This window comes from Notolepis coatsorum, assembly GCF_963971535.1.
Source record: "Notolepis coatsorum genome assembly, chromosome: 17".
Lineage (NCBI taxonomy): Eukaryota > Metazoa > Chordata > Actinopteri > Aulopiformes > Paralepididae > Notolepis > Notolepis coatsorum.
In genome coordinates, this window is record NC_140181.1 from 61,472,749 (window position 1) to 61,488,067 (window position 15,319).

The 15,319-nt window shown below is 44.7% G+C and overlaps 1 protein-coding gene across 5 annotated transcripts in view; it reads right to left on the reverse strand.

The window, feature by feature from the left end:
- LOC311243566 (neural cell adhesion molecule L1-like protein) overlaps positions 1–15,319 on the reverse strand; it is a 222,594-nt gene that overhangs the window by 62,061 nt on the left and 145,214 nt on the right. For all 5 annotated transcript variants that reach the window (XM_084332833.1, XM_084332831.1, XM_084332829.1 and 2 more), the window contains exons 12-19: positions 14,583–14,694; positions 13,064–13,230; positions 12,253–12,409; positions 11,425–11,549; positions 7,251–7,352; positions 4,117–4,314; positions 3,271–3,341; positions 2,595–2,817 (exon numbers count right to left, since the gene is read on the reverse strand). In XM_084332833.1, the coding sequence (XP_084188959.1) occupies positions 2,595–2,817; positions 3,271–3,341; positions 4,117–4,314; positions 7,251–7,352; positions 11,425–11,549; positions 12,253–12,409; positions 13,064–13,230; positions 14,583–14,694 (1,155 nt within the window). The remainder of the gene's footprint in view (positions 1–2,594; positions 2,818–3,270; positions 3,342–4,116; positions 4,315–7,250; positions 7,353–11,424; positions 11,550–12,252; positions 12,410–13,063; positions 13,231–14,582; positions 14,695–15,319) is intronic.

Sequence of the window (15,319 nt, forward strand, 5' to 3'; positions counted from 1 at the left end):
TCGCGAGCAGGGGCGGTAGCGACCGACGGTTGGGGCGGCCGTTAGCTTAATGCTACTCTGTTGAACGTGCTTTGATTATAACATGTTTTACACTCTTGACTACGACGTCATCTTTGACAGGGGATGTTCGTCGACCCTGCCCTGAGCCAGGACGGGGATTGCGTCAACAAAGAGGACTGTAGCGACTGGTTGGAGCAGCGGCGCTGCCCAGTTCGAACAACACAGGAATGGCTGTGTTTTCTACGGAGTCTTGAGACTGCACTTCGCTGATCTACGTTCCGGGTAGGACAAGGTTTGGCCAGACCTTATAACACGTCTTCTGGCTTTACCTTTCTAAATGTTTTGTGAATAACGATGTTTTCCCAAAACGTGTGTTGCTGCAATGCATTTAGGATACGACGCGAGTTATGTGTGAACTGTAAACAGGCGACTGACTGGCACGCCTTGGTTGCTTGAGGTTAAAACAGCGTTTTTATAGAGCAACTGAGATGGAGGTTTTTCCTCTTCCGACGACCACATCCCACGACCTGGGTTGGTTGTCGACGGATTCTCGTTCATGTCTGGGGGATGATGACGGAATGGATCTGAACATATGTAGAGGGGTCTCACGCCCTGGGGGTGGGCCACCGGGCGCGGTTCGCCCGAACGTCTGGGTGGCGCCTTTTTTTCATGTTAAGATCAACACGCATATCTGCCCTTTCTCCTGGTAGGTGTCGGCGTGGTTAGGGCACGGGACTGGTTCTGGTCACGCTGGTCCGGTTCAGTTGAACCCGTTGTCCGCCGGGGATGCAGATCTGCTGTTCTGGTACCCTGAGGGACTTGGGCTTTTTTCAGGGGGAAAAATGCCAGGTCGGTCCGGGTGTCACAGGGTTAAGCACTATGGAGACCCTGGTTGGGTACGTTTTTACTCAGCACTGTCGTAATGGCTTACGGCCATGCCAACCTGTACACGCTCGATCTCGTCGGATCTCGGCCGCTACACAGGTTGGTCCTGGTTAGTACTTGGTTGGGAGACCGTCTGGGAATACCAAGTACGGTGTGCTTAGGGGCGGGTTCTCCATTCTTTTTCGCTCCTCTCTCACGCATGGCGAAGAGGGGCCTGTTGGGGTGGTCTTTGACCTCCTCTGGTGACCCTGTGCTTCCCGTATCGCCAGGCCCGGTCCGAAGTAATGTTTCGTCGACCCGTAGGCCTGGGTTAACCCTTTTTGAAAACTGAAACACTTGTACTGCGGTATAGCCGGTGTATACCCGCAGGTGTGTTTTGGAGTTTTTTCTTGAGGGGTTATAGGAACAACCACCGCATTGGGTAACACCAAGGTGGTTGATTCCCTGGTGTGTTGGAGCAGTGTCAACTCCCGGGTTCACCGGTTGAGGGTGCCCCTGCACGTTCATGACGTCTGCCAATCGTGTCAGCCTTCTCTGCCTCAACCCCTCTGGGTGGGGTTTTTTAAATGGAGGCTTGGTCATACAACAACGCCAGCATACGCCCCTTCCGCCGGGGCGGCTGTGTTCAGCTGTCCCCTCTGGCGCCTGTCTCGTCCGCAGTCTCCAGGCTAGGGTTAACAGCCTGTTGCCTGGTTTTTCCCCGGTGCGCTGCCTGCTTCCGTTGGTTAACCTTTTTTGTGTGCTTACGGCCATGCTGACTGCCTGTTCTGCAGGGTCAGTGTGCCAGGCGGTGTACTATTGGGGGGACAGGGCCCGCTCGGCTGAGGGGCCTTTGTCCGAATACGCTGGCGATGTGGGGGGCGGGGTCACTAAGTGCCCACCTGGTGGGGTCTTGATGCTGGCATCATGGACTTCTCCGGGCCCCCGTTCCAGGGGGTCCAGTCCCTTTGGTGGGTCTGGGTCTTCCTTCGCGCTCCGCTGCTGCGGCCTTGCCACGGGGTTGGGTTTGCCCTTGACCCCGTGATTCTGGGGGCAGTAACGAGGTTGTTTCCTCCGTTCGTTCCCGGGTGGCATGCGGGTTGTGCGTGTGTGTAGTCGTGGGGTCAAGCCACGGTCTGCTCACCCTGTGCGTTGAGTTGCTTGAGTGCCTCTTCGCACGGTCGGGTCCGTCGCCCTCCCGTGAAGCCACCAATAGGGGGGGTGCCCTCCATTAGGGTGGGTCGGGGGGGCTCGGCCCTCCCTGATCTGATGGCTGTGGGGGGCCTCAGCGGGGTGTATTTGTCGAGCTTCTAGCTCCCGCTCAGCTCCTATTATGCAACAGACGCAGAGCGGGAGCTAGTGTGATACAGAACGTTAGGTTATGAATATAACCAAGTTCTGTTAACACTAGTGGACGCTCTGCGTCTAGACGCCGCTGCGGCCCTTGATTTTTCATTGTGGTGAAATTTGTTGGGAAGGAGATGAGTGTGTGGCACCATCCCTGCTTATATAGGTAAGCGGATGGGGGTGTGGCCAGATGAATGCTGGCATTTAAAGGTACATTTGTGAAATTATTCAGTGTATATATGCTGAAGCGAGATATATGCAACAGACGCAGAGCGTCCACTAGTGTTAACAGAACTTGGTTATATTCATAACCTAACGTTGACACTAGGCCTGTTAACTTCTTAACCTAACATTCAGTAGTTAACACTAGGCCTGTTACTCACCATCCTCTCCAGAGTAACCTGTGATGACCTTAGGTTCGGGTCCCCAGCCGTGACTGTTTCTGCTCTGGATCTTGATCTCGTAGGGGACGAACGTCGGGGTGTTCTTCACCACAAAGGAGTGTCTTCTGACCAGATGCTCCTTCCAGACATCCTCCACCTCCACTCTCCTGTAGCCCACCTTGTACTCCAAACCCGGGCCGTTGTGTTCAAGGGGCAACAGTGGCTGAATTGGGACAGAGGCCATATGACTTATATACACACCAATATCAGCACATAGCACATAGGTAGAAATGCAGAAAGCTTTAGAAGAAATCCACATTCTCATATGTGATTACAAGTCGTGCATTTAAGTGGGTTTCTTTTGTTAGTTTCTTACAAGGTATGGCATGTTCCGGGAGTATGAATGAAATGGATGGTTTAAGGCATGGAAAACTCACATGGAATATTATAGAATATAAAACATCTGAAGGAAATAGGCAATATCCCTTTATAATCCCTGTATGAAATGAATGTAAGGATTTTCTAAATCCTTTTTCTTAAGCCTCTGGTTTTCTTGGTGATGACGATGATGTACAAAGACATATCGGCGACGTCAAATGGACACTTCTAAGGATCAACCTGCAGTGTGTGATTCTGCCTAGATAGTGTTATTACATATGGCAAGAATTCCCCTTACCTCCCAGCTGATGTCCATTTGATGAGGCAGGTGACCCTGGATCTTGATGTTCTCTGGGTTTCTATCGGGAGCTTCGGAGAGAGATGCGGAATATGCAGAAAAATCAATCCAAACTGAACCTGTGATTGCGTGGAAGTGTTCCTCCCATTCATTCCCCCTGCATCCATTCAACTGAAAATACCCAAATAGTAGCCAACAGGTACCACAAGAGCTAACAAAGCCGCTGATAATAAGAGCGATCCCAGCAGCAACCGGAATAATCCCACACCACCTGCCGCTAGGAAAAACATTGTGAGGCGGGGTGTCGAGCCACCGGGTCTCGCCGAACAGCATGGCTTGGCACATTTTCAGAAGTGAACTACAAAATACTTGTACTACGGTATTAGATGACAATGACAATGACACTATGTAACAACCCATCATCTACACCTATCAAACACACACATCCACATGTACACACTCACTTTAAACAAACACTCACCTTACCACTCACGTTAGACACTTTATATGTATCTATTATTAAAGACATTTGCACTACATTCATACCTCATTTGCACCCTACCCTAAGTTTTGTACCTCATCTCATTTCTGAATTGTACCTCACTGTTACAAATTTTACTCTGTATTGTATATTGTATATAATATGTATATTGACTGAACATTCCTTTACTTACTTACTTAATAACTTTTGTTTTGACTTTTTTTACTGTATGTAGCACACTCTCAGGGGCTCATACATAAACAAGCATTTCATCATAAAGTATTCTGTATTTTATTATGACAAATAATAAACAAACTTGAACTTGAGATGCTAATGAGAGGGGGGGAGGGAACCAGAGTGCAAACCTGCAGGGGGGGTTCTGTATCTCTCCGTAGGCTCGCTGGGAGGCCCGGCACCGACGGCGTTGACGGCGTACACTCTGAACTGGTAGTGGAGGTGGCCGCGCAGCTCCAGCAGGGCTGTTGCCTGGTTACCGGCCACCCGCAGCATCTCCCTCCACCTGCCGGGCTCCCAGAGGTTCTCCTCGTACTCCACAATGAATTCTGGGAGGATATACAGAGAGAGAGGCCCGTACGTTCAACCGCGGGGAATGTGGTGTTTGGAAAGGTGTGAGTTAGGACCTTAAGTGGATATTTCAAAGACGTGTCATGGGTTATTTGGGGGGTGTTAAGCTAGAATGTACATATTGTTGTTGTTATTGTCCCAATGCTTTATTAGCAACTTTGCAAACCTCACAAAATTGTCTATTTACAGTTGTAGCAGTACTTAAAATCTGTCTGCCCAATACAGTGTTGATAGTGGATGAGGGGGTGGATATTCCATTCTGCCTCAAAGTTCCAATTCAGGTTTGACATGACAGAACCTCTAGATGCCTAGACCAGTAGACCTCTGATAGAAAGGTACCAATTGCTGCACACATTTTCCAACAATAGGAACACACTTTCTCTTGCCATATCTACTTTCAAAGGCATCTAAAAAACACAAAAGGTGGCCTAAAGATTAGAGAAGTAGGATTGTAGAAAGGTCGCCCGTTCGATCGCCTGGACTGGATGGGGAAATCTGGGTGGGGAATAGGGCTGGGCGATATGGAGTCTTTGTAACGGTCACCTGTTCCTCTCCCTTTTCTGGGGTTGTCTCTCTCCCCATGTGTGTCTCGTTTTGCTGATTGCCCTGCTGTGTCTCATGTGTTAATTGTTCCCCCTATATCTGTTGTGCTTTCCCTGTCCTCCAGTGTCGCTTCATTGTTTGCTGTTTGTGTTCATGTCCATGTTCCTGTTATCATGTTCTGTCAGTTACTCTGTTCCTGGATCCTGTGACTCCTTCCAGTATTTTGTAGTAAGTGTTTCTAGTGTTAGTTTTCAGTTTGTTACCATCTTTGTTTTACGTGGTTACAGTTCGTTTTTGGTCAGTGTTTGTTTGTAGATTAGTTTGTTTTTTCCCTACCAGCTCTGCTGTGGTTTTTGGTTCATGTTTTGTATTTTGCTCTCTGCCAGCCATTGCTGTGCTATCCTTGTTTTGTTGCTGAAGTAAAGCTTTATGTTTTTGACTTCACCCCTGGCTCCACGTCTCGTCTTGTCTATTGCCTTCTCCTTGTCCTGTTCTGCGTTTGGGTCCTCCGCCAACACCAATCCATAACAGTCTTGACTGTATAACCGTATTTGACAGTATAGTTTTCCAATACAAAAATTACTATATGATATTACAGATTGGTATGTCTTTACCTTGTATTACAATTGTCATGGTGCTATTCCATTCAAGATTTTCTATTTTCTTTTACTTTTTAATACTTGATGAACATAAAAACACTGTATTTTGTATATATTTCTTGTTTTTTATGATATGTATTATGTACTATATATTATGGACAACGGTATAGTAAAAATCGATACCTTTGCATGGATTCATTATGGTATACCTTAATTTGGTATACCTTCCAGCCCTAGTGGGAAAGTGAAAGAATGACGCTCTCCCCACCCTCAATACCCACTGTTGAAGTGCCCTTGAGCAAGGTGCTTAACCCCCAGCTGCTCCTGTGAAGCTCTTTAGTGGCCAACAATGTCACAATGTAACATTAGCTAAATAATGTGATACATAAAAATAGGCAGTTGCTTGCAATTGTATCAAGTGTTTGACATTCTCTTTGTAAAAATAAACGCTACATACAGTAGGCCTATATCGAATCAATATTAAAATGTGATTCAGGGCTACATGATTCAACATGTTTTACATGATATGACGTGTCATTTTTCATGCTCACTTTTACAGGTGTACTTGTCATGGTATCACGTGTACTTTTCATGGTATCACGCCTACTTTTCATGGTACCACATGTACTTTTCATGGTAGCACGCCTACTTTTCATGGTACCACGTGTACTTTTCATGGTATCACGTGTAATTTCCATGGTATCACGCATACTTTTCATGGTATCACGTGTAATTTCCATGGTATCACATGTAATTTCCATGGTATCACGCATACTTTTCATGGTATCATGCATACATTTCATGGTATCACGTGTACTTTTGATTGTATCACATGTACTTTTCATGGTATCACGCATACTTTTCATGGTATCACGTGTACTTTTCATGGTATCACGCATACTTTTCATGGTATCATGTGTACTTGTCATGGTATCACGCATACTTTTCATGGTATCACGTGTACTTTTCATGGTACAGTAAGACATGATCAGAGTTCACCTGTAAGGGTTGTGAAGGGATGTAGGTCCTGTGTCCATTTTTTCTTTTTAGCCGGCAGCGTTAGCGACAGATGTTGAGGGAAAATGCTGGTTGTGGCTGTTGTTGTTGCTAGGCAACTATTGGAAAACTCGGTTGATGCCATGGTTGCTAAAAGTTGAAATATTTTTTAAGCTGCAATAAAGATTTTCTGACTGCTTCTTTCACATTTTACAAACGTCTTATGATTGTTGTTGGCAAATCCCGGCCTGTTCTTTAGCTCCGCCCATCTCCCCCACCCCCTCCCATACATTAGAAAAACACACCTTTTCCAGCTCTTAATTGTTGTCAGAACAGTATTATGTTTGTGGGTTTTAAGCATTTTATGTTCACCAGGAAATGCCCAAGGATTGTAGTGGATCTAGTATCAAAATGTTCTTCCAGCAAATCTCTTAGTTACAACAAGATTGTACTAGGAACGCAGTGTTTATACATCATGTATTTACAAATATCACTATTTGGCGAAACAAAGTCTTTAGTTTTGGGAGAGGGAGTGAGTAAGATGTGTATATGTCTTCTTGCCGCCCTCTAGTGGTCAGAAAATGATTACTGCAGCTTGGATTTCCTACTACTGCTCAGTGCTCTGAGCGCTAAAAACATGCTGGCCTCTCATCACTGTCAGGAACGTGCAATAGCACAGTGTTGTTGCCATTGAAACAAATGAGAAAAGGAAGCTAGTGCTGAAAAGACAGGTTCCCAGACGAACACACAGCCTGAGAGCTCCTCCAACCTCGTACCTGTTATAGAGCTGTTGTGGTCACGTCCAGCCACCCAGGACAGACGCACGCTCCGACTCATCTGCTCGGACATCTCTAAACTCTCTGGAGCATCGGGAACATCTGAGACGTACAGAGCATACAGTATTAAAATCTAAGTAGAAGCCGTCGATCAATTACGACCACATCTGGGGATTCGAAATATGGTAAATGAACACAAAGGCATACTGTAACTCATCTGCATAATGTCGATTATATTCACACCACGGTGCAAGCAACATATTTGTATCTAAAGCATATGACGAGTTTCATTCCAGGAATAAGACACCTACCGTTTAAAAAATGCTCTCATAAGATGTTTGCCGGCATGAATGTAAAGCTCTCTATGGAATCTTACTGAAGTTGTCTAATTTGTGTTAGCTTAACTCATTCACCGCCAGGGGGCTCTCGCCATCTCTGCTCTCTAGCGGCAGCTTTCCATTGCCTATTTTCACGATGCGTCACGATGTTTGCAGAGCTATATCTATATTCTATATTATTATAGCTATGGAGAAAATAGTCTGGCTCATTTGACACACTTGTCACGATCAGAGCTCGTGTCTGCCAGATGAGGAGCAATCAGCGCGGCTGCAAGAGATCACCTCATCAAGCGTTCCCTACTTCAACTGGCAGAACCCGTCGTCCAACGTCGCAGTGTTAAACTGCCTACCGAGGTACGACGACAGCTGTAACTACCCCTGTTTATGCTTCCCCTAACCTTCTGTTTCTTGTGCCCCAGGACTTCGCTCCAGCGTCCTTCCACCCTGACGTCTCGAGCTCCAGCGTCCTTCCACCCTGACGTCTCGAGCCCCAGCGTCCTTCCACCCTGACGTCTCGAGCCCCAGCGTCCTTCCACCCTGACGTCTCGAGCCCCGCAAAGAGGACTCCTGCTCGCTCTCAAGCGCAAGACCCGTGTCCTCTCTCTCTCGCTGCCGACAGCTGCACTGGAGTGCACCTGCTCTCATTCTTCTCCCCCCAAGAACATTATAACCTCCGTGTTGTTCACATTCCTGTTTCACATTCCTGTTATACTCTGCTTGGTTGGGAAGAATAATTAAAGAACCCTAAACCGCTCCATTCTCTCCTCCTGTGTTTTGCTATTGGGCTCCGCAAGAACCCCCCATCCTCACAACACTATTTATAGTCCAACATGTAAAAAGGCGTTTGTTTCTACACACTGTACTTTGTAGTTTATTACATTTCCGAAATAATCCAGTCTTTTTCCATAGATCGCGAGATAGGACGTGTTATGTGCAATAAGCCCGAATCGTTCTGGTTGATTCCCTGAACCCCAAAATACTCCCAAATCAAAGGTATAACATGTACATATGTACCTTCACAAAATCATCAATGGGGGGGGGGGGGGGGGGTAGTCTTACCCCGAAAATCCGATCACTAAAAAAAGCCTCGTTTATGACCGGTACAGTAAGCCACTGTGTTCGTTACATGAACATGTTTCACGTTCGGTAAAATAGACATAGGGGGTCCTTACCTTAGCCAGAAGGTAATCCAAAAAGAATAATTCCAATGATCCCATCGGCGATCACGATTACAAGTTTATATGTAATTACACGTGTTTACGGGACACTAGGTTTTAAGGCGATCGGATCTAATAGCGATTGCTTTGGAAGAGCTCCTCCCCCACAGAGCGAGCCTCGATGCCTCTGTGCATTCATTGACAATACTGCTGCCTTTCTATCCAAGTTCAAAAGGTAGACGATACTGCCATCTGGTGAGATTCGATCGGCATTGCAATTCCAGCGTATGTGGCTGTGCCACGGTGATTCAGAGAGCTCCGGCCGGGTCTGTAGATGAAAAATATCAAACGATCTAATAAGGAGTATATTGGCGCTCAACGCATGGCTCCCAATAACGAGTATACTCGTTATTGGCGGGGAATGAGTTAACAGTACCGGGCCGAGATTTATTTCACGTCACAAATAGATCAATACAGTCCATATTAAGTGATGTTGCCTTTCTTTTTCAAATGTAGCCAAGAGTAAATATTTTCAGCACTACGTTTGTTTACCAATGATTTTGTTATTAGCGAAATATGAGCTTATAAAAATCTCTGCACATTGCACCGGAAAACGGTCGATTTAAAGTAAAGGAAGCCGTCATGAAATCGTTGTACTCCTAAGAAAGAGACTCAGGGCTTTCGATGCACAATTCATGTTGTTTATTTACCTTTCTGTGAGGGTCCTACTAATCACCCCAAAGTACCAGAAAATACCCTAAAGTACCCCAAAATACCCCAAAGTATACCCCAAAATACCCCAAAGTATACCCCAAAGTACCCCAAAATACCCCCAAAGTACCCTAAAATATATTTTGGGGTATTTTCTGGTACTTTGGGGTATACTTTGGGGTATTTTATGGTATTTTGGGGTATTTTGGGGTATACTTTGGGGTATTTTGGGGTACTTTGGGGTATTTTGGGGTACTTTGGGGTATTTTCTGGTATTTTGGGGTATACTTTGGGGTACTTTGGGGTATTTTGGGGTATACTTTGGGGTATTTTGGGGTATACTTTGGGGTATTTTGGGGTACTTTAGGGTATTTTCTGGTACTTTGGGGTGATTAGTAGGACCCTTCTGTGACCATCTAGCAAAAAAAGATGTCTCAATCCGGTAACAAATGGCAGAGCTATGGACATTATACAAAAGTAACTGTACTTACAGGAGATTTCATTCACGGTCTTTGCTGCCCTATATCGGGCGCCTGGTGGTACTAAATCCAGATTTAACTCTGCCACTGGACCACTTGGGCCGATCCATAGATGTATGACTTGGCCATAATAAGGTAATTTATAGGCCTGATATTTCATATTTCATATTGAATGTGTCGGGATGGCAAAATTCAGTAAAAACACCTGTATATCATCTGCCCTTTGTTCATTTGCTTAGACTTTTAGTACACTTGATCTCAAGAAAGTGCTGAATGAGCTCAATGACATTCTTTCACTTTTGGTCAAGCATAGCACCGTCAAAGATGGAAAACAAAAATAATAATAATTTATATTCTCCTTTGGTTCATTACAATTTACTCAAGCATAGTAACAGACACAATATTTCTGACACTGGGAATACATTCCCTGAGGTCCATAGATGTCCCTAGATACAAGTACCTTGTAGAAGTGGAGCAATCTTCCATTTACTTGGGTATGTAGTATGTACTAGGTGGGTTTTCTGAAAATATGGCTAGGGCTTAACACTTTCAGCGCCGGGCCCGAATATTGTCGGGTTAACTCGCCAAACGATGAGCGCCAGGACCCCCGAAAACCTGAGTATAGTCGGGTTTTCATCGTTATTTATTTTATTCGATATTCCATTCATAAAAACATGCCGGTAGCCTGTGTTATCAGTGGGGATGGGATCGCAAAAGTCCAATACCGCCGCCTAACGCCTTGCGGCCGCTATTGCACTCCATTTGAAACGATGTGGCTTGGTGTCTGGGCCGAGCTGCGGCGTGTGGACGGGGTCTAACTACTCGGGCAAGGCAAGCGATTATAACGGATGCATCGGCGAGGGTCGGGCCCCCCCCCCGTTCATGTTCAATGTTGGATTACGTTGGAAACATGGTCGACATCAGTACTTGGAATGGCGATCAGATAATTGGAATATTCTTTTCGGGACAGATCCTGGTCATATGGTATCAATATTGCGTTGATGCGATAATTCCTTCATGCTAATCGGGGCGTGTGTGTGTGGCGTGTTCCGTTGGTTGCGATCAAAGCACGGAGGGTCGCCCCCCCTTTTGCATCTTGACCGGAAGAAACTCAATGACAATCGACCATATTATTAGACCCATAGCTATCATATATAATATAGCTTTAGGCCTGCAAACACAGCCACGTATCCCCATGTTAAAAGGCGCTGGCCTTTCAACAGTAACAGTAAACAGCACCATCTGGCGCTGAAAGTGTTAAGCAGTTAATTATTAAATAGTTGCCTTGGATCCTTACTTATATCTTTGAAATATCAAGCAATCATGTTTCTCTTTTGCCGGAAGATCACTTGTAACTTGTGCGTTGGACGGAAACCCTTCACATCACATTCTACTTCATTCATTCAAGTATCCATCATCAATATACCACATACTCTGTGGACGCATGCAGCTCCATGTACTATATTGTACACATGGTATACATTCTTACCCAGCACTGTGAGTACTGCAGACGCATTGTCTTGGTCTAGACGCGTCCTGGTGATACAGGTGTACGTGCCCTGGTCCGTCTGGTTCACATTCTTTATCTGCAGCCTGCCCTCATCCACAGAGTACCTGCACATGGAAACACATAGAAATATATTTAGTACTGATCGATCATCTCTCAAACAAACAATCAATCAAGTCAGTCAGTCAATGAATCAATCAATCAATCAAAACGTCCAATGAACCCACAAATAGCCTGTTACAAACACAAACATTACCACCCCAAAGTCACAGGTGTCACTGTCATAAACCACCCAGGATAAATAGTTTTTCAAGGTTCATATCATCTATGTTGCACTGGATTGACGGCAATCCATTTCAAGTTCTGCTTATTTTGAATTAATGAATGAATCATTGCATTTATATTTTATTTGGTTGTAAATATTTCTAGCATGGTCAGTGTTGCCTCTTTTTCATTTTGACCTCACACATTATTCTCCAGCCAGCTACCAAACAAATAAGAAAATATCAAAAGATAAACATTATTCATCAAGTATACATATTCTGTTTATATTTGATTCTTTATACCTGGGTTGGCTACTCGAATGCATTGGAGCATGGACTATGTGGGATTGTGGCGTGCTACACAGAAACCCTCACCTCTGACTCGCTGGAGCCAGGATGAGGAACATGCTGTTTATTTGGGCTCATTATGTTGCTGAGCATTAAAGCAGCCATGAGGAGATTGACAGTCGAGAGGTTACATGAAAACAAAACCAACAAAACAAATGGAAGATTAACTGTAATATTATCCAACCCGAGAATTCTATACCTGGAATGTTGGGTGTTGATCTGCTCTCCATCTCTCCTCCACTCCACCTGGAAGCTGCTTCCCAGGGTCTGGTCGTACTCTGCCCGGCACATCATCTGCACTGTGTTCCCACTGACCGCCTGCATGTCCTGCGGTGGACCTACGATTCTGGTGGACTCTGCAAAATAACAACCAAAATAAACAGTCCAATAAACATTAAAGCTAATGCACCAGATGATTTTGAATTCAAAAGATTGAATTGGCTTAAGTCATGAATGAACATTATTCCTCTGGCATAAACAGTATCACATCCTTATACATCCCAAAAACGAAAGAAAAATAGAAACAATTAAATCAGATGAAATCAGTTTTAGAAAAAAGTCTTTCCTGATAAGAATACATGATTGGTTTGAAGGCATACAGTACAGTATATATGCATTCCAGTTTATGAATATCCATATTTCCATATTTAGATGTGCAGCTAATCAGAGATGAGAAAGTATTAAACAGTGAAACAATTCACTGAGCTTTGCTATGCACTAGTTAACTCAAAGGCTGTGATCCTTACAAAAACGTATTATGGTAGTTTGATGATCATTTCAGTTCCAGCAGATACAGTATCAGCAGTAGATATTGGTGTATTCCTGCCCCCCACATTTAAATACAACCTTGTTTATCATGACTCAATGACCTTTAAACACCCCAAGCCTCAGTCGTGAAAAACACAACCTTTACTTTAATTGATTCTGCAGTTGATTGATGATGTTACTGTGCAGTCCTTCAATGCCAACTGAGCTGAAGGAAGAGTTCGCTGTCCACGGTGCTGAAATACCTTTCACATCCAGCACAGCAGTGACAGCCGACTCTCCCTCTGTATTGATGGCAATACACACATATTCCCCACTGTCCTGTTTTTCTGCATTGATGATCTGCAACGATCCGTTCTGGAGCAGGGACATCCGTTCCCCCTTGATGCTTTCTGGAGTCTCCTTCTTGGTCCTGGGAGAAAAAGGATTTCAGATGTAGTTTTTCAGAGGATGCACAAACCTTATCGGGCAGCAGAGGTCCTTAGAGATTAGAAATAAATGTAAAGTTACCCATAGATATAATAACAGACAAAAGGGCCACTCAAAGGATAATAAGGACAAAATATGAATAAAGAAAATTAAGAAAATAAACCAAAAAGAACAATCCAGATAAGACTATTGGACATAGACAATACATACATCACAGAGGTAAGGGGAATAATTAAAACAAACACCAAACAAACAACCAAATAAGATTACAAGGTATATAAGACATGAAGCACAACAGACATTTACATGTCAGTTAAAAGTATGGGTGATAGTTGCTGGTCTGTGTAAACAACTGCGATAGAGTCCTTAAAAGTAGTGAGGGGGATCAATTCTGATCAATCAAAATTCAACCCAACCTTGTCTCGAAAGAACAGTTGGATTTGATAGTTTGGGTGGGTTTAGGTACAAAATTAAGGAGCCCTTTTGACTAACTGGCATGGCAGTTAAGACTGTCATAACTAAAGTCATGATGCCATGTTCCAAGGAAGTAGAATCTCGTAGAACTAACCCCTCAATACAACATCACCCCCCCCCCCCTTTGCTGAGGGCTTAGGCTTGAATTTCCGACCCAAGAAACAGGATTAACTCTTCAAACAGAATCTGTATCGACATCATTCTACGTTATATGGACACGCTTAAATGGTTTGGAGATGAATGGCATGACTACTGTAGGTGCTTTAAAGCTGCACTGTTCAAATGTGTTTTTTTTCCATTTTGGTTGGGGGGGGGTTACCTCTCGAAGTTACACAAACACAAATCTAAGAAGTTTTTGCAAACCAAGATGGCTGACATTGAGCTCAGAAGATGCTTCTTTGCAACGTGCATGTAGTGGGAGGGCAGGACCACCACCACAACCAATCAGGTCACGTCTAGCTTCATACAGTGTTCCAGGGATACAGCTTTTTCTCTTGGGACACTTTCTATTTATTCAGCACTAAAGATATATTGTATGTACTGTATCTCACACACTATTTAGGACTTTTCAGAGGTAAAATGTTCTATTTCAAAACAACACAGTACAGCTTTAACCGTGTGTACTATAATCCCTTCTGTGGTTACCGGGCAGATTGGCAGGACAACAGGTTGGCAAATCACACACAAATACAATAACACGCGCACACATACATACACACACACACATGCGTGTGCAAGGATGATGGGGACGAGACATTGGACATGAGCAGTTGGTGTGATGATGAGGGATTTACACCACGGGAATCAAACTACCGACGATGATGAAAGGTGGAGGAGGAAACGTGCCGCTGTAATCCTCACCAGGAGACAGCAGGCGGCGGGGAGCTGAACACACTGCAGGCCAGGAGCATATCTCCACCTTCAACCACCGCATAGACCTGCCGGTCTCTGGTCAGTATCAGAGGAGCCATATCTACAGAGAGAGAGAGGGGAGGGAGAGAGAGAGAGAGAGAGAGAGAGAGAGAGAGAGAGAGAGAGAGAGAGAGAGAGAGAGAGAGAGAGAGAGAGAGAGAGAGAGAGAGAGAGAGAGAGAGAGAGAGAGAGAGAGAGAGAGGGGGGGGGGGGGAGATGGAGTGGTGGGGGGAGAGGGGGAGAGATGGAGAGAGAGGGGGGGGAGAGAGATAGTGGGGGGAGAGGGGGATAGAGAGAGATGGAGAGAGAGAGAGAGAGAGAGAGAGAGAGATAGAGAGAGAGAGAGAGAGAGAGAGAGAGAGAGAGAGAGAGAGAGAGAGAGAGAGAGAGAGAGAGAGAGAGAGAGATAGAGAGAATAATACTCATATTATTTAAACCGCTGGCTAGATTGGTTATATTACCCATAGTGTATTCATATTCATACTACTGCTTTAAACTGTACATCAATACTGTTAATACTGTATACACCTTAGCTTAGCATATACTCTGTAGCTTGTTCGTAGATACTTCATATATATATTTCATATATACAAATGTTATACAGTATATGTACATTACAATGCAGTTTACTGTGCTGTGGCCTTCTCCTCTTTGTTGGCTAGACGCCTTATTTTGCTTAACTGGAA